Consider the following 18,868-nt stretch of genomic DNA (forward strand, 5'->3'; position numbering starts at 1 on the left):
GCTCGTGTTGATTAAGTGTGGTCATGGTCTTCTTAAACTGGACTGACTCCAAACATTAACTAGCTGTCGATGTATATTCAGTGATTACTTTCAGAAAGCTTCACTAAAATCTGTCCTGTGGTTCATGAGATATTTTGCTGACAGACAAAGAGGATTGATTCCAGTAGTTAATGCTAAAGTTTGAGGCAAGGATCATGCTTCATGAGTAGCACTTGGAGTGTGAGTTGTGAACTGCTCTCAGCTACAGGCACACCAAATTTCAATCCAATATCTGTAAAATTGACCAAACTATAGCTATTTTTGCATTTTTTAGGGTTAGTTGGATAGGGCAGCCATCTTGAATTGAGTGAACTCCAAAAGATAATCAGTTGTAGATGTACAGTCAATGATCACCTTCTGCAGGTTTCAATAAAATGCGTCCCGAGGTTCCTGACATATTTTGGTAACAGAGACACACGGACACGGGCAAACACATTATCGCTCCGACTCTGGTTTTTGGAGTTTGGGCGATAATGACGCAGCACAGGACGTCAAGTCTAAAGCTGTCAGATGATTACTTTGTGCTGCTCTAATGTGATGAAATCAAAGATTGCCCACGTTAAAGAATGCCTGACTCCATTGGATAAACGAGGAGATAAAATAGTAAACCGCAAATGACACTGAAGGAACCTTTTGTCAGATTTGCTCTGAAACTAGGAGATACCCACAGATTGGTCTTGTTTATTGTGGACAAAACATGATTGTTTTAAGGTTAAAAAAAAGCATGAACTTCTCAGTGTTTGACTGACTCCGCTGAAACAGGCTCCTTTAATCATTTGACTTTAGGGGAAGTGAACTCATGATTCTCTTTGCTGAGATGCTCGATAGGATTTGAGAACAAAACAGCAGAAGCAAATATTCTAATGTGCATGTATAAATAAACACTAAATTCCTGACAGCTTTTTTTTTTTCCTGGGGTCTTAGATCTCTGAAGAGCTTCGATGAAAAACCGGAGAGAGTATTTGAACTACTCTTTACCATAACTGCTTATTTGCTCTCTCGTTTACAAAACAGCCGTCTAAAAGCAGTGCTAGAATATTTTTAACCCCCCCCCAAAAAGTTTTTTCCCCCATCTTGTACTTGTCTAAATGGTGATCAGACAAAAATATGTGTGTATAATGGCAGCTCTAAAAGAACACAAGGTAAAGACAAAGTTGTTTTTGTTTTATTAGAGATATTTCTCAATCAATTATAAAATAGCCATTAAATGTTTGTTTTTTTATTATTTATATATTTACATATAAACAAACTGTGGTGCAAAATCTACTTGACATTATCAAGAAGGTCTCGTTTGTCATGTATTTTAATGCAAGCAAAATAAGACATTTTCTTATTTTGAAGTCATCGATCACAAAATTCAACTCAAGTATTGCAAGTAATAAAATCTGCCACAAACATTCTTTCAAATAAAACAACACAAAGGCCAAGATTGGTATGTGCACAACGAATAAGGAGAGTGGTAAAGTGATATGTTCATGTGAGTGAGTGGTGGTGGAAACCCAAATGATCAACAGCTCTCTTTCTTTATCAGCCCAACACGACCTCAGTTATTCATAAACACCAAACTGTGCCTGTAGAAATATAAATGACTGCAATCAGTAACCTTATAGGGACTATTTGATTATTTATTTCATCCAAACTCTGGTGCAATAGCACAGCACGCTGATTACAGCTTGGACATCAAAAGTTTCTCTTTTTCTAAATTAGAATATCCTGCCGTCTGTTTCCCTCCAGCAGTTCAGATTTCTTTAAAAATTGTAATAAAAAGTAAAACTTATTTCTGTTTGAGAGGGGCGGGTGGGGGCTTTGTCATATCCTTACCAGAAGAATTTTACCCGAGAATTACTTATATACAATATGACACCTTCTCGTTATAAAAATACACATCCTGTATAGTATGCTTTAAGAAAAGAATCGGAATGAAAAGCGTTTAAAGTGTTGGAAATGTGGTAGTCAGAACAAAAATAAATAAATAAATCAACCAGTGTGAACTCCCACTGTTTATTCCACTGACGGTAAAAGTTCTAAGATCATCTGAACAGGACATAAATAAAAACTAAAAGAACATAACAAAACGTTAAAGCACCCATCCTAGAACGCTAGAGAATCCTGACGAATTAAGAAATCAACACATTCAAAGCATATGGCTTGTCTGGTTAAGAAGGCAATTCAAGAAATAAGATTAGTAACTGAAAGGATCCACATCACGTCAGACACGTGGAGCTGGGAGTAACGAGCGTCTGCAGAGCAAACTGAGGTGAGAGGCTTGCTGAAAGTCAAGGCCAATATCTGCTCCTTCTCATCAATGAAAACACAAAAGGCCAGTGCCGGAGGAAGCTTTTAAAGTCTCCTTTGTGCTTCAGATCGTTCTCCTGCAGCTACATCTTATAATTTAGCAGATCAAAGAAAACGCCATCTGCGAGGCTCCGAGCTCGTGGTCAGCTCTGCTTCCTTAACGTCCCCGCCTGAGACCGGTTGCTTTAATCCAGATGCTATTTGAGGAAGCCTTTATAAAGCAGCTGCGAGCGGCTGGTCTCCCGCTCATTCTCCAGGCAGAAGAGCAGGTCCCGGAGGTTGACTCTCGTGATGCGCTGCCGCATGAACTGTCTGGAGCTCGAGCCTCCGGGCTGGGAGGGGCCTGACCCTGCGCCCTGTGAGCAAATACCAGAAAACCACTTAGCCTTTTACTGACTTTTTTTTTTTCCTAATCACTCAAAACATTTCAATGCAAACACAGCGATCCTTAGCGAAAAAGGTTCCAAACGCCTCACCTCGGCAGTTGCACCCCTGACGGGAGAGTCAGCTGTCCGCTTTTTCCTCGGGCCGATTGCTGCCAGAGCCGTTAGGTTGGCTTCTCTCTGCCTGATCTGAGCCTCCTTCAGCTGCTCCATCTGGAAAAAAAAAAAAAAAAACACACAACAACACAGATTACTCACGCTCACAAAGCAAAAGCAACTGTGCAGACACTTATTTTAGCATACGATTACCTCCTTGGCCTTCTGTTTAAGTCGGAGTTGCTCGGGGTCTTCTTGTCGCGACCTGGACTGCAGGTAACGCAGAGGACATTTTAATATTTCAAGATGGATACGTTCAATTCATTAAATTGACTGTTTTATTCATTCGCTCACTCACACTTTGCATATCTACTGGCTGGCAGCAGAGAAAATGTATATTAATGTCAATGACCCACGATCACACACTAACCTTATCTGTAAAATTATAACTGGAAGATTATTCCCGTCAGCTTTTCTGTATCCCTGTTTAAATAATGTTGAGTCACTTCAGGTCAACTGATCCAGATGTTACAGCCTCATATTTATTTTTTGGCTTATTTTCCTTGTAAAAATTTCATTTATACTGATCCCAAATATTAAAGTCCAAGGAGTTATGTATCAAGCTGCAGAGACTTTCACAATGGGTGACTCATGGATGGTTAAACGTGCCTCAATCAGGTATCATTTAAAGTCTAAATTTATTAGTCTATAAGTATTAGCTTATAAAAGCTACATAAGATTAACAGAAATGTCATGATATAAAATATGCACTGTACTGATTCAGAGTATCTATAACTAAACTAATCAACAGGAATTTTTCAGAGTAACTTTTCAAACATTGTACATAAAAAGAATATTCTTAGCTTTGCTTAGGATTCCCTTCAAACATCTGCAGCTTCTTTTTTTGTTTTTAAACTGTGAGTTTTCCCTCTGTTAATAACCATTTCAGCACATGATCCAAGGTTATTGGTAACAAAATTAGGATAAAACGAGACAAACAAAACAAAACTGGTAAAAATAAATAAATAAAACGGCTTAAATGTTGTTTTGGTTTCGATAGGGCACAAACTAATTGTGAGCACACACAAAACTGGCGTCTATGTCATCATTTTTGAAAACCACACACACAAACAAATAACATAACACAGATGTTGAAGAAAAGAAAAAAAAAAACGTGCCCCCAGTGCGCTGGCTGCAGGATTTAGTCCATGTAAACAGATTGGACATTTTCCTGACTAAAACATCAAAATAAGCCTCAAATAATTTTTGAGGTACTGACATGTTTTCACTGTAAAGCAAATTGCTAAAAAACAAAAAAAGAAACATTGTTTTTGTTAAATTTTGTTAACTTTTGAGATTTTGTAATTGCAGGTGGGGTAACATCAGATAAACCTTTGCCTCAGGTGATGTAACAATTTATCACTAGCTTCAGTATGCTTTTAAACATGCAATTAAATTTACTCCAAAATTTAGATTAATGTTGAATAAAAAAGAATTATAGAAAGTTTATCATTTAAAAATGATTATTTTGTATTCTTTTTATTATTTTTTTTATTTATTTATTTTTTTGGTTAATATTGACACCCTCTAGTACAGGGGTGGGCAATCCTGGTCCTCGAGGGCCACGATCCTGCATGTTTTACTTGTTTCTCTGCTCCAACTCACCTGATTCGAATCAGTGGGTGATTAACAGGCTTCTGCAGAACATGAAGAGGTGATTTAACCACTGAATCAGGTGTGTTGGAGCAGGGAAACAAGGAAAACATGCAGGATAGTGGCTCTCCGGGACCAGGGTTGCCTACCCCTGCTCTAGTAGTTAACAGTGCTTAGCCTACGTGGACAAAACTTTTGATGTAAGGCAGTTTATTGATGCTAGCTAAAATGTTACAAAATATTTGTTTTTCTCTATTATTCCAGTATGCTTATAGTGAGTTTACACATGATGGATTTTGTTTATTGGGAATGAGTCTTTGCCTCAGGTGGAGGAGTTCTCTTGTTTATGGTAGGATGGAGCAGGAGATGGATCGATGGATCGGGACCTCGTCTGCAGTAATGAGGGCGTTGCTTCAGTTGGTCGCGGTGAAGAAAGAGTTGAGTCGAAAGGCGAACCTCTCAATTTACTGCTGCATCTACGTTCCAACCCTCACCTATGATTACAAGGTATGTACTATGACTGAAAGAACAAGATGCCAGATACAAGTCACTGAAATAAGCTTCCTTCGTAGGGCGGCTGGGCTCAGCCTTAGAGATAAGGTGAGGAGATCTGTCATTGGAGAGGAGCTCAGAGTAGAGCCGCTGCTCCTTCGCATTGAAAGTCAGTTGAGGTGGTTCAGGCACTCCTGGATGCCTCCCTTTGGAGGTTTTCTGTGCTTGTCACACTGGAAAGAGACCTCGGGACAGACCCAGAACTTACGGGAGGGATTTTATAGCCTCTCTGGCCTGGAAACGCCTTGGGATCATCCAGGAGGAGCTGGAGAGTGTCTCTGGGGAGAGGGAGGTCTGGGTTTCTCTCCTGTTGCCTCTGCGATCCAACCACGGATAAGCAGTGGAAGATGAATGGATGGATGAATGGATGGATGAATAGATGGATGAATGAATTGATGGATTTCATTCATGTGTATGATAGATCTCAGAAGGAGCGACAATAAAATGTAGAAAGTAAATTCTAATTGTTTGTTCACTCAAGTGTCTAATTTTCTGTTTTCAATAAGAGTTTGTTTGTTTATTTATGTTTTGTGTGTGATTGTTCAGTTTCTGACGAAAGGTGAAATATTGATCACATGGAAAACAACTTTTATTAGGCAGCAGCTTATTTTATAATTATTTGTTAACCAAATTGAGATTTGTAATGGAACTTGCTTCTACATTTGTCCCAAAAATGATTTTAAACCATTTAAATTAAGCCCATATGTGAAACTGGACATAAGTAGAAATGTTACAGAATAAATATAAAAAACATTACACATTAGACAAGGGCATTCAGTACTTGTTCAGCAACTACTTATCAATGTTGCAAAAGTCTTAAATTGTATTTTAATTCATAGCTGGATGCCTGTACATATCTAACAAAATGAAGAGTCAAACTGACTAGAGTCTTTTAGACCAGTTTAATATCTGCAAGTGAGTCCACAGGTAAATAATGGGTGGAAAACTTTCTAAAAAGCTACTGTGAATTTGTAACCCCACTAAAAATGCAGGCACAATTTTTCTACACCCTCAGGAAAATTTGTAACTTGATAAATGATTCCGCAGGAGCTGTATTTTTTAGGGCTTATTCATCATGTACAACAACCTTTCCACATAAATAAATAAACGGTCTTTCTACCTTGGCAGCCTTCATGAGAATCTCTCTTTCCTGCTCATCCTTCCGTTGTTTCTCCAGCTGATCCAGCTGCTCAAAGAACTTGAGCTGGGCCCGCACGTTGCTGACCTGCTCATACCGCTCATCCTCCTGAAAGAGAAGGCAGAATTGTAAAAGCTACCAAAGGCAAAGTAAATGGCAACTTCATTTGGGTAGCATTCTGTTTTTATCTGATTGTATTTTAACCTTTATAACACTTTTATTTTACCTTGATTTTGCTTTTTTAATCTGTGTCGTTTATCGTGATTTTTCTTTTAAAAGCTGCTAGATACATAAGATTTACTCACAACATGAACAATCCAACTCTCAAGTTACTATAATCCATTATCACCTTAAAACTTGTATTTTTCTGCTGTGCCACATGTGACGCTTTTTCCAAAAGGATCCGCAGCCGCTGCTGCGTAGCGTGGGATATGTAGCTGATCACGTGTGCACCCAACTCGTTGACACCAAACTTCTTCCCTGAAACAAGAAGTGAGCGCGGCGGGAGTGAATGAGAGTCGACCTACGGCAAGAGAACGTCGCGCATTTTGTCACAAGTTTCTCTCACCGATTTCCAAAGTTATCCGAGTGAGCGAGGACACGGAGAGGAACGTCTCGTCCGTACAGGACCGAGTCACCATGCCGACAAGATGAGAGCCGGTTGCCAAGATACGGGCGTTCTCCTCTGATAAGTTGACTCCCGCCATAGAAGCCACATCGTTGATATCATCATCATCCCTGTTTAAATAAAAGAGGACAGTCAGTTTTATTTTGTGTACTTTTGTTCTTTTTTTTTTTGGATACACTGACACTTTTAGTTGGCCTTTTAATAAAATGTTTTTAACTCTTAGCTGGCCTTCTGGTACCTTTAGTTTAGTTTATCTTAGCTTTTATCATGTCTGATCTGTTTGAATGAGGTTTTTAAATCCTGGTTTAGTTTATGTTATATCTTAGTTTGCTTTTCCTCAGTTTACTATGACTTAGTATGACTTGTGTTTTTTTGCATGAAAGCAGACCAGTGCTAAGTGTAGCAATGTGTCTGACAAACAATTTCTAAATTCCCTTTAAGAAATTTATCACAACTACCACACAACCTTGAGCTCTCCAAGTTCCTCCAACTACGTCTGGCCTGAGAGCAGCAGATAGACTGAGAGCTGCTCATGTGCACAAACATTTAAGAGTGGACTTAGATACAACTAAATCAGTTCAAAATCTGCTACTTTTATGTGCCAGCAGAACTTTGAAGATGTTCATACTTAAGTACTTAAAAGAAAATTAAAGACTGCAATTTAAACTTACAGAAATTGAATGTTCCTGAAATGTGGATTGAATGTAAAAAAGCATTTAACAGACATAAATAAAATTTATAAAAAAAAAAAACCAAAATCACAAACTTGAAAGTTCCCCCAGCTGCTTCCTTCAGATTGTTCTTCTGAGCGTCAAAAACAGAAGCCTGGCCGAGTACTTGGACTCCTCTGGCCCCCAGAGCCATCGGTTGTTTCACAACTAAGTCACAAACGGAGACAAAAGGTTAGTTTTTGCAGCTCATCAATAAGAATCAATTATAATAGTTATTAAAGTTGCTTATGTACATGCATAAAGTAGGTCCAAGTATCCTGTAAATTGATATTTAAAAAAAATAGGCAACAATCCGGTAGTGTATCAATCAGGTAATTGTACAAAACAACATAAATTTAACATTTGTAAAATTTGTTGAGCCCACACCTGTTGGTATCTGTTTGACCACCTGACTCAAAAAGATGCGGTTAGGAGCTTGTCCTCTGATTGTTACCATGGGAGACTGAGTCAGCGTCACCTGGGGCCTCACCACGGCCCCCTGTTGCTGGGGCACAATCTGCACACATTTACAGGGAATGAATGAGAAACACACGACGGTTAAAGTGAAAACTCACAGAAGCAGCGTTTGTACATCCAATCGTGTAACCTAAAACTCTCAGTTAGCAGCAACATTACCAGTCCAGGTTTACTGTTGGGAGTCTGAGAGAGGCTGATGACTGTAGTTTTGGTTGTGGCCATGCCTGTGGCTGTGGTGGCAACGGAGGCGAGGGGAGGTCGCAGTACCACAGCGCTGAGGGCGGAGGCGGCTGTGGCAGCAGGCTGAGTGCTTGGCAGAGGCAGCAGGCTTTGCTGGATGAAGGCTTCAGAGTCTGGAGTCATCTGACGCAGTGCCGGGAGACTTCTCTGCAGGCAGCGAGAGGAGACGGAGCGATAAAGTCAAGGCTTTGTTTTAATAATATTAGCCACTGGAACGCAGACGAAGTTACTGCAGTGTAAATAATGACAATGAGTTCATTCTACTTTAGCTTTATTCTTACAAAACCTGGACACAAATTAACTTCCTCACAATGTTCTGCACAGGTTTATTTGCGCCTTTAGGAGAAACAATCAGAACATGTTTTATTTCTATATGTCACTGCTTTAATATGTTTTTGTTCACTAAGGACTGCACACTTTCTCCTCATGAAGAACATACTGGCCTGCTTTACGAGCCCCTCATTGTTTCTGGCATAGATAAGAAATATTCAGAAAGTTAAACGATGCGTCTTCCACGCTGCGGTGATGTGCAGGATGAAGGTCTTTAAAAGTGTGCAACTCCTTTTTTTAGAAAATCCTAATCATTACTGATACTTATCAAACTGAACACTTTTATATTTTAGCTGGCTTGAGATCAGCTAGTTGAAGTATTAAAGTAGTCTACTTTGTTGTTCGGGGATGCTGATTGTTCATGACCTGAAGACACCACAGTATGTTTGTGTCTGGAGTCTAATGAACACATTGTCTTCATAACATTAATAATTTACCCTGTATGCCATTTTCTTTCGCCCGTTTTTAAGCTGACCTGCTTGTTACTGGTTGACCCATGCACAGCTACAACACAAGAAAAACACACACAGAGACAGAAGCTTAGCGCTTAGTTTTTTTACTTTGATTTTTTAAGCGTATAAACATCTAGCTTTAGTTTGGTTTGTTTGCAGAGTTTTTATAGTTGGATCATCTTTTATTTTGTCATACTTTATTTGTTATACGCCGATAATAAAATCCAAGATGGTCTTTTCAGTGTAATCTGTTCTAAGATAAAGTGCTGAAACGGTTCTGAGAATACATCATTAGATATTTTGCATTAAAATAATAATAAAATTAAGACTGAGATTATTACATAAAGTTATAGTACTGTTTACGAAGCACAATGATGATCCTGCAAAACTATTAACATTTTGATGGTTTCTGTGCGGATATATTATTATATTCATGTGCCAGCTCCTTTACAGAAAATCAAGATATTGATGCAGATAATTAAACAATCTACCCACACTTTAGATCAATGATCGTAAGCTCTCCTATAAATTGAGGAATAAAAATTAAAATAAAATGAGGATTTAAAAAAAAATGTTGAACAACATTTTACATAAAGGTGCCCATCATCTAGGTAAGTCAAAATATATATTTATAAATATGCATGTAAAGAAACAAGGTTTGTAATTTAATGGAAACACATTGCCAACCGTTAAGCAGAAAGATAAAAATATGTTTGATTTTGACATAATTGTCATTTTAATGTTTCCTACATGAATTTGATGCATTTCAGTGACTAAACTTTAAACATTACCTTTATGCGCAATAAGGCCTCATTTTCTCATACATTTATATCTTCTGGCGAGTTATTTATCTTACCTTAAGAAAAGGTACAAGGTATGGCTGAGGTGAAGAGTTTAGCTCCTGGTACAACCGACTGGTGAAATCCTCAGGCTCTATCTTTGATTCCTGTTAGAATAGAAACAGAGGATGAGATAAAACAAAAAGAGCCCATGAAACAAACTTAGGAGAGTAAAACAAAACAGATTTGAGAGACAAATACCAGCAGGCTTTTGACCAGCTCCTTGACATTTGCCGAAGTCTCAGACGTTTGTTTTCCACTGGATGCCAGCTTAATAAGTGTAGACAAAAAGTTTCTGCACTTTTTTACAATCTCCAGTGTTTCCTAAAATAACACACAGAAATACTCGAAAGTTAAGTCATTGTGCAACTCAACGCTCATTTTGTTTACAGTTTGCAGGTTAGCAGTTCTCCCTTACAGCCGAGATTGCTGTTGGAGTGACAGGCGTCCCCTTGGCCCCGAGGGGCCCAATCCTCTGGGTTACTGCTGCTGCAGGCTGGACTGTGGTGGATGCTCCGGTGGAAGTGGCGCCTCCTCCCAGTATAATGGTATTCTGCATAAGTCAGTGAACAGAGACATGATAAAAAGTACAGAAAGAAATGACACATTCTGACATGTCTGGCTCTGGGACAGAACACAATTATTTTATCATACTTTATTACTGTATTTTCCGGACTACAAGACACCTGAAAGCCTTAAATTTTCGACAGTGCGCCTTATAATCCGGAGCGCCTTATATATGTAAGAAGTCGGAATGTTTTAGTATGACTTTGGTAAACTACGAAGCCGCACCGCTTGCAGCATTAGGCCACCACATACTCTGGCGCACTGTGCGGACTCTTTGAGCCGCTCGGAAACCAGGTGGACTGTCCGTGGATGGTTGAGACTTCATAATCGAGCGTACAGAATTCTCTCATGACAAATTTCAGTCATGGCATCACCGGACAAGGAGGAAGACATCACTTGCCTCTTAGCTTTAAAAAAAAAAAAAAAAAAAAAAAACAAAAGAAAAGAAGGTGCCATTAGCCGTTTCTTCACCACCAGGGCAGCCACCGCACACCTGTCAGTGGTGCACAGAGAGCGGCGATTCTCACCTGAGAGCCGTTGGTGTCGCACACAAAACAGTTCGATGTGAACACCGTTTCTCGCCGGGCAGTTTATTGTGCGACACTAAGTACGCGTATGCGGTCATAAAAATTTATCTTTACGCGGACGTGTCTGGTGGACGTCCGCCTCGAGTCCGGCGGACCTCTGTGGAGTGAAGTACGCCCGAGTATGTTGGGACCTTTATGTCGGTGCAGTATTCTCCGAAAAGACGGGGCTGTTTTGTTTTGTTTAATGTGCTTTATAGTCCGGTGCGCCTTAGATATGACAGAAGTTTGAAAATGAACCATTTATTGACAGTGCGCCTTATAATCCAGTGCGTCCTATAGTGTGAAAAACACGGTACGTCTCAGGAATGAGAAGAACACCTTTTTTCCTGACCTACATACTCTGCAAGACTGTATGTAGTAATATGTGTGTAAAATATACACTTTAGGTTGTTGATCCCTGCTCATTGTCAGCGCAAAAGACAATCTTTGCTATAAAAATACAACAAAGACATTAAAAACTAATGAGGTGATTTTAAAAATGTATTAACCATAAAGGAAATTTCTATGAAAACCTGAATATTTTATTTCAAGAGAGGAAGAAAGTGAGATTATCAGTTGGTAAATTTAAAAAAAAAAAATAGGCCAAAAGGTCCAAATCGATGACAAGTATTTTATTTTTACAAATCAAGATAACTACAAAAACTGTAATTTAAAAGAAAAAAAGGTTTATGACCTTCATTTCTCTTTCTTATCAGAAGGGAATCAGTCTGAAATAGTCTAACAGAGATGAACTTCCCTTGGAAGAGCAGCACAATCTTTATTTAATTCAGTCTTCAGTCAAAGAAACTACAACAGAACTATAGTCTGAGCATGTAGCCACTTAACAAGGACTGGGAATGCGAGTAATTAATTTAAAAGATGAAATGAGAATTTTAGAAAACACATGCACAGACTGGTGACTGATTTGATCAGAGTCCAGTGTAATCTTCTTTTACTGCATCAGTTCAGTCTGAACTGAAATGTGTTTTAAAGAACTTGTGAGCTGATTGTGTGACTTAAAGCAACGTGTAAAAAGATTAGATTTATGTACCTACAACTGCAACTTTGCAAAAACAGATTCAGCCTAGTGAAATCATATTTTATATTTGTAGCTATATTGATTTTTCTTTTTAATTAAAACATGTGGCTAGTCAATAGTACAATTATTTATGTAAGGTATTAGGCTGACCTGTGCTATTTTTTAATTTATTTTACTTCAGAAACACTTTCTGATACTATTACCTGCAGTACAGGAGGCCTCTGCAGTGTGGTGGTGGCTGTGACTGTGGTCTGGGCAGAGGAACCTTGTTTGATGATGGTGGTGGTGGGGGTCACAGAACGACCCAGCAGTGGCGTGCCTGCAGTCTGCAGAACAATTGTGGAAAGAGAAGAAGACCGTGTAAAAATAAATGGTGACGTGACACACCGATTCAAGTCGTAGAAGTGGGTAGTATTTATTTAAACACAGTTATAAATGAAAAAAAAAACAATCAAGAATTTACTAAATATTTCAGTCACTGTGATTACAATCAGCACTATTTTCTCCCTAGTGTCTGGTTGTTACTTGTTAGGGCTAGTGTTGGTGTAAAATCTGTTCCAGTACTGCAAATTAAATCTGTGTTTCTCTGTGTAGCATGAATGAGTCACATTTTCTGTTCGCCGGCACCAATGTGTCCGACAGACTTGTACCTGCAGAGACGTGACCTGCACAGGTGGAGTGCTGGTGGTGGCCGCAGGTCGTGGTGTCATGGCGCTTTGCGACTGCGCCTGAGCTTGCATCTGGGCCAAGGTCTGCTGGTGAATCATCAAGTAATGCCCACTGTCACTGCGGACCAAGACCATGCCTGCATGAGGCGAACGACAGCGGGTTAGGAAATCAACGCCACAGCTTTTATATCCTTGTAAGTAAATATACATTAATGCACGTATGGATTTGCTTTTTTCTTTTTACTTAAAAAAAGGAGGTAAAACTTGCATCACATGAGAGGCGTAGAGATTTCCCTCCGATCAGCAACAATTTAGACACATTCTCACAGCAGCACTGCTGAAACTAAAGGTTTTATCTAGCCACTGGCATTTTATTGTAGGTCAGGGTGTTACTACACACTGAAGCAGGGCTGCTTTAGTCAGCCAATAAAACAGGTGGCTTGTGAAATCAATGGCTCGACTCTTGTATATAGTGACACAGTGACCTAGAGCAAAGCAGTTCAAGTTATAAAGAGGCCAAAAATGTTTAAATTTTAAGAACTCATTTTGCTGCGGCTTCATTTGGTCTAACTTAGGTGGCCTCTTTTCATCAACAACTACTGAACTACAATAGACTGTTGTCACAAAAACACTGACAAGTCACTTGAGTATCTGAAGGGTGAAGCAGTAAAAAAAAACAAAAACTGGAGGATTGAGAAGAACAGCCTAACCTAACCCCAAAAATGTGCACACAGGATAGTGGGGAGATAATCAGCAAAACATATATTGATAGGAGGACAGAATGCCATTGACTCAAAACAACAAAGAAATAAGACTCGATAGTTTGGAACAAAATGTGCTTTAGCTAAACTAAATTGGGAATAAACTGCCTGACTGTCCTTAAGAATTTAATCTATTGTGCAGTTAGAACCTTGTCCATCCCTAATTTGTTGCTTGTGACCTCAAAGGGCAACCAATAAGATGTGATCTCTGCTTACTACAAAGTGTCTGAAACTATCTCCTGCCTGTAAGAAGCACAAGTCAATACAGAAAGTGGATTTTTTGTTAGACAGTAATCAATTCCTTGCAATATATTGCAGCCTGGCAGAGTAAACAGACAGTTTCTTCTTCTTCCGGATGCTCTTAAAATCTTAAAACGTTTTACTACCTGGAGAGATCTGGACGTTTTGGACACTGGTTGTGGCGTTTCGCTGAGGCTGACTGAGCTGAGCACCCAACACCTGTGGAGCGATGGTTCGTATCCCGCCGGGAGGAGGGGGAGCGGCGGCGATGGTCGACGGCGCTAAAGTCTTCAGGCTTTGCAGAACAGTCGGACTCCTCACGGTCCCGTCGGTGGAAGCCACGACCTGGACCCCGGTTTGTATTATAGTTTTAATGGGGTCGGTTTTGATGACAGGGGTGGAGGTGACGCTTGCACTCGATGAGGATGTCAAAACAGTGGCTGGGTTGCCTGCGCTTTGTGCATCATGAGTCGAAGTTTGCGTGGGCGGCCTCACAAGCGTGACAGTGGGCACAGCTTTCACCGAAGGCTGCGCCGAAGTCACAGGTGGGGTCACGGCGTTCTGTGCGCCTAAAGTAGTTCGGAAAACGACACCAGCTGCGCCTTCCTTGCTCGCCGAAGCGGGTCCGTTGACGAGCGTGCCAGCGGGCGGCGAGCTGTTGGATTGCTGTCTGCCTCCTCCGGGGACGTGACAGTTCATCACCGCCGTGCTGCCATTTAAAGTTTCGGCACCAGCCGGGCGAGGTGCTGCCTCCGGTGCCGCAACTCCGCTAGCTGTCGCGGGCTTGGACTGACTCTGAGCGGCTGTCACGCCGCTCGGTTCGGCCGTCGAAGTGAGCCCAGCTGTCCCATCCATGCTAGAGCCCCCGCGCTGACTGTTGCCGACACCTCCAGAAACTCCCACCCCTACTACACCAGCGGAAACATGACAGCAAGAGGAGTGCCGAACCACTTTCCGATACGCTTTAGTTTGGGAATATACTATCAAGTGAATTCAAGTCAGCCGAATTAACTGAACAACGTGACAAAAACTAGCTAGCTAACCGGAATGCGCAACTATCTTGCCTGTTTTGGGAAGCTCTTGTTGTGAAAGTCCCATTTTTGCTGCCCGGAACAATAAAATGATTAACAACATGAGCTGCCGACGTGGTTCGCTGCAGAATAAACACCAGGCGTTAAGTAAGAGTCACTTGCTCCTGTAAGTTCAGAGTCCGGGAATCTCAGTAGCTCGCTCACTACTTTTTTGTCCACCTTTCTGTTGAAGAAAACATCTCCCAGCAAGTCGGAGCCCGCCGCCATCTTTGCCTGGCTACGCTTGTTCGTGCGACGCATGCGCTGATTGGATGCACCTTCCGTGACGTAGCTTCACCGGGCGCCGTGATTGGTCCCTTCGAGAAAATAAACTCTGGAGTTGCAGAGTGCACCAGAAGAGCTGTCAGTTTCGCTGATATAGAAAAGAGTTGCACTGTTGCTCACAGATCTGTCAGATGGGACGTGAGCACGAAAAGGAGGCTCCATTAGTTTTTTTTAGCATGTTATTGTAGATTTCCGTACAGTATTTATGCATTTTGTCTTTATTGTTAATAAAGAGAGTCTCAGAATAGCTGCTTATCAGTGTACGGACAGCATGTTCTCATTTTTTAAAATCTTTATATGACATAATAAGTGCGGAGACTAAAGCTTGGTTACCAACTTATATTTATTTTTGCAACTTGAGAGTTTTCAACGCCAGGATAGCGTGTTTACTGTGGCAATTCTTTGCAATATTCCACAATATTGTTAAATATCTAAACAAAATAGGCTATCACTGGACGTAGACTAAATGTTACCGATAATCACAAAATGTCGTTTATGCAAAGCAACCATTTTAAGTCACAAATGACACGAAACGGTACAGCGGGTGACTATATGTACACTCCTTTTAGATGTACCGACGCATGGTTCGTTTGACTCGAGAAGCGGGGAGGGAGGAGTTAGTTTCCTACCGACAAGAGTCATTTTAGATCAGGGTCGACCGGTGATCTAAGTTTAAATCATGTTCTGAACAACTGAAAACAATGTTCTTAAATACACGAATAAAAAGCCATGTGGTCGAGATAGGAGACGCTTTATAGAGTCGGTGTGCCACTACTTGAGCCGACGTTTAAATGGTGCGAACCCACTGATTAGAACGGTACTGGCAGGTGAGTTAGAAAAAAAAATCAGTGGGCGTGGTTTCATGGCACCTGTGAAGGCCTATAAATTGTTTCCAGTTGCTTGTTGGTTGAGGGTTGTAATGTGTTGTGGTTTGGTAAAAAGTTTAACAGCTTTTATCCTAAATTTCACGCAGCCATGGCTTCAACAAAGCCATATATTGGCTGTAAAATAGGGCTGATTTCCAAAGCCCAAAATCGATATGAGGGGATTTTGTATACAATTGATAAAACCAACTCCACAGTTGTGCTGGCAAATGGTGAGTAATGTGAACTAGCTTGTTCTTAGCTGGAAAAAATGTCAGTATAATGAAAGTACATATGGAACTTTCTTCAATGTATCTTTTCCTTTCATTTAGTAAAGTGCTTTGGAACAGAGGGACGACCCACTGACAGGCCAACGCCAACCAAGGATGATGTCTACGAGTACATAACTTTCCGTGGAAGTGATATCAAGGATATCACACTGTGCGAATCGCCAAGATCTTACGGCCTACCCCCAGATCCTGCAATAATACAAGTACTGTGAAAGAAACTGCATGGGTCAAGTGCTTATTGAAAGTGTGATCATTTAACATGTTTTTGGGGGAATCTGTGGCTTAGTGGTTAGAGCAGTTGTCCGCCAATGAGAGAGTTTGATGTTTGATTCTGGCAGGAGTCGCGTGTTAAAGTGTCTCTGAGCAAGACCCTGAATCCCTTGTCTCCATTGTGTGCCCCATCCGTGTATGAATGGAGTTTAAAGCACTGATTAGACTATAGAATTACTTATTCAGGTTAGTTTTGTAGAAATGTAGTAGAGTGCTGTATGAATGTGTGTGGATGGGTAAATGAGGGCGCAAATTATATTGGAAAGTGCTTTGAGTAGCTGGTTGGCTAGAAAGGTGCTATATAAGTACAGTTTTTTTCTTTCAGTCATCCAGTGCAAGCTCCTCAAGTGTCTACCCAGGTCTTGGACGGTTCAGCCCTCTCAGGATCCCTGCCTATAATCAGCTTGCAGCTAGCTCCCTTCTTAACCAGCAGTATGCTGCTGCAGCTCTTGGTCTTGGTAAGTCATCTGGCACACATAGAGTTCAAATAAACTTCCCATAAATCCACACTGCTTACTACTTAAAGTGGGCTGTTGTGGCTGTGCTTATCGTGCAGGGTCCGTACTTCCAGACCTGCAAGTTAGACGAGGGCCCATGGTGGAAAAGGCGGTTCAAACCCTGCAGGTGGATAGATCTAGGCAGAGAAGAGGTTTGACCATGCCACAGGAGCAGCAGGAGTGGAGCAGCAGGAGACCCCAGAGGACCAGGAGAGAGGGCTCCCCAACTCAACGGGATGCTGGAGCCACCAGTAAGCCATGCAATGAGTGAAGTCGAAATGTGTTCCTCCTCCTAAATGGGGGGGGCAGCATCTTTAATTAACTCTTGGAGTATCTTATAAATGCCAAATATTTACTTGTACAGTAAGAAACAGTTCAATGTGACTAGCTTTTTGATCACAAGTGACTTCAGGCCCAGGTGTGAGCACTTATCGGCAGCAATCACTGCAGCAGAATACTGAAAATAGGCCGCCGCACAGAAGAAGACAAGGTAATTATTGAAAACAAGTTTACAGAGGTGAAATTTTTAAATGGTTTCCCTAGTAATGACTTGTTTCTGCTCTAGGATCCCGTAGACGCAGGACCCGGGGTAGAGGCCAGCCGATGGTGCCCAAGGTTTCATCTCCGATCCTTAAGTTTGAGTCCGACTTTGACTTTGATTCATCAAACGCACAGTTTATGAAGGAGGAGCTTGAGAGAGAGGTGCAGGAGAAATTGAACATAAAAGGTATGTTTTGAACTGAAGTGGCTCCAAAATAAATAATTCTTGTACCTCCAATGGCAACAGTTATGATGGTGGACTTGTTACTGATAACACATTGATGGACATGCTGTAATTTAAGCAGACAACTCAGCAGAACTTGAAGAGTCCACGTATGAACTTCCCAACTGAATCAACAATTTAAATCCTATTCATCCTTTAAGGCCTTCGGTCTGTTGCACCCCAATTCAAGTTTTAGTAGGCTTTTCTTTTTATGCAGATGAAAACTATGAGGTGGATAAATCAAAAGAGAAGATTCACTCAACTTCAGAGGATGATGATTTGGGGCCAAAATGTTACTACAACAAGGCAAAGTCTTTCTTTGATAACTTCTCATCTGATGGGCTCAGGTGAACTGGTGGTCTTATTAAACTAATTTCTTTTTCATTCTGTGATCCAGAGTTACAGACTTGCACTGGTTTTGTTTTTGTTTTGCTTTGTTTATTAGTTTCAGGTTGACATGGGCAGAAGAGCGGAAGCGAAATCTGGAGACTTTTGGGGTCACGGGCCGGTTCTTTAAAGGTCAAGGTGCCAGAGGTCGATATGGTGGACGAAGAGGACGAGGTGCTGCTCAGGCTCTTTCCCACAGAATCCTAAGCGGATAGCTGTAAAGGCTGGAGGGAGATTAAAACAAAGAAGTCCGTTTTTTTTTTTTTTGTTTTGTTTTGTTTTTTTGTTTTTTTCATTCTCAGTGATAGGACACTTATGATTTTATTTTGATTTACTTGGTTTGAATGTGGACCAGACCAATAACATTCATTATTTCTTTCTTTTTTAAAAGGGAAGTTATGTTTAGGTTTGTACTTTTATTTTGCTGCTTGAGAGTTCCTTCTGAGATGTATTTATTTGTAGAAACTGTTTTTCCCCTTTAGTCTTGATTTGTATATTTTTAATTTAATTTAGAAATGTAAATTTTTGGAGAAAAAAAATTAACTAAAGACCTGTATTTAAACTTTTGTGCGTTGCTATTTTTTTGTCATCCTGAAGCTGAGGTTTTCACCTTGCTGCTGTACTCATTTACTGAAGCTGTATGATGCTTACTGTCCTCAATTTCTAAACTAACATTTGATCACTCACTAGACCTGTAATCTGCTTTCCTAATAGTACAATACTGTGGACTCCAGTCTCAAGTTTAGCTTTATGGAAAAGTTGACTTTTTT

At 40.6% G+C, this 18,868-nt stretch overlaps 2 protein-coding genes across 3 annotated transcripts; one reads left to right on the forward strand and one right to left on the reverse strand.

Annotated features, from left to right (window-relative positions):
- Nucleotides 1-1,189: 1,189 nt before the first annotated feature.
- LOC108232158 (transcription initiation factor TFIID subunit 4) lies at nt 1,190-14,997 on the reverse strand. Its single transcript, XM_017409771.3, has 15 exons — nt 13,820-14,997; nt 12,655-12,809; nt 12,208-12,330; nt 10,251-10,385; nt 10,034-10,156; nt 9,850-9,939; nt 8,131-8,358; nt 7,882-8,011; nt 7,551-7,662; nt 6,725-6,894; nt 6,506-6,636; nt 6,139-6,264; nt 3,027-3,083; nt 2,811-2,930; nt 1,190-2,690 (listed from the first exon to the last, which is right to left on the reverse strand). Exons 1-15 carry the CDS (start codon nt 14,526-14,528, stop codon nt 2,532-2,534), a joined length of 2,568 nt encoding a protein of 855 aa, XP_017265260.1. The 5' UTR covers nt 14,529-14,997; the 3' UTR covers nt 1,190-2,531.
- Nucleotides 14,998-15,923: 926 nt separating this feature from the next.
- lsm14b (LSM family member 14B) lies at nt 15,924-18,664 on the forward strand. 2 transcript variants are annotated; one of them, XM_017409477.3, is made up of 8 exons: nt 15,924-16,124; nt 16,224-16,384; nt 16,777-16,909; nt 17,008-17,199; nt 17,361-17,438; nt 17,514-17,675; nt 17,929-18,058; nt 18,157-18,664. In XM_017409477.3, the coding sequence occupies exons 1-8, from the start codon at nt 16,004-16,006 to the stop codon at nt 18,311-18,313; spliced, it is 1,134 nt and encodes a 377-aa protein (XP_017264966.1). In that variant the 5' UTR covers nt 15,924-16,003; the 3' UTR covers nt 18,314-18,664. The 2 variants fall into 2 exon arrangements, with proteins under 2 accessions (XP_017264966.1, XP_017264963.1); XM_017409474.2 differs by having other exon boundaries at nt 15,925-16,124; nt 17,352-17,438.
- Nucleotides 18,665-18,868: the final 204 nt, after the last annotated feature.

Source organism: Kryptolebias marmoratus, linkage group LG8 (assembly GCF_001649575.2).
Source record: "Kryptolebias marmoratus isolate JLee-2015 linkage group LG8, ASM164957v2, whole genome shotgun sequence".
Classification (NCBI taxonomy): domain Eukaryota; kingdom Metazoa; phylum Chordata; class Actinopteri; order Cyprinodontiformes; family Rivulidae; genus Kryptolebias; species Kryptolebias marmoratus.

Excerpts from the sequence above, each read along its gene's own strand:
- lsm14b (XM_017409474.2), top strand. The coding sequence starts at position 16,004 with ATGGCTTCAACAAAGCCATATATTGGCTGTAAAATAGGGCTGATTTCC. Across the intron at positions 16,385-16,776 it reads CAGATCCTGCAATAATACAA|TCATCCAGTGCAAGCTCCTC; the intron begins GTACTGTGAAAG and ends TTTTTCTTTCAG. Across the intron at positions 17,676-17,928 it reads GGAGAAATTGAACATAAAAG|ATGAAAACTATGAGGTGGAT; the intron begins GTATGTTTTGAA and ends CTTTTTATGCAG.
- LOC108232158 (XM_017409771.3), bottom strand. The coding sequence starts at position 14,528 with ATGGATGGGACAGCTGGGCTCACTTCGACGGCCGAACCGAGCGGCGTG. Across the intron at positions 10,157-10,250 it reads CTCCAACAGCAATCTCGGCT|GAAACACTGGAGATTGTAAA; the intron begins GTAAGGGAGAAC and ends GTGTTATTTTAG. Across the intron at positions 7,663-7,881 it reads GGTCAAACAGATACCAACAG|TTGTGAAACAACCGATGGCT; the intron begins GTGTGGGCTCAA and ends TTTGTGACTTAG.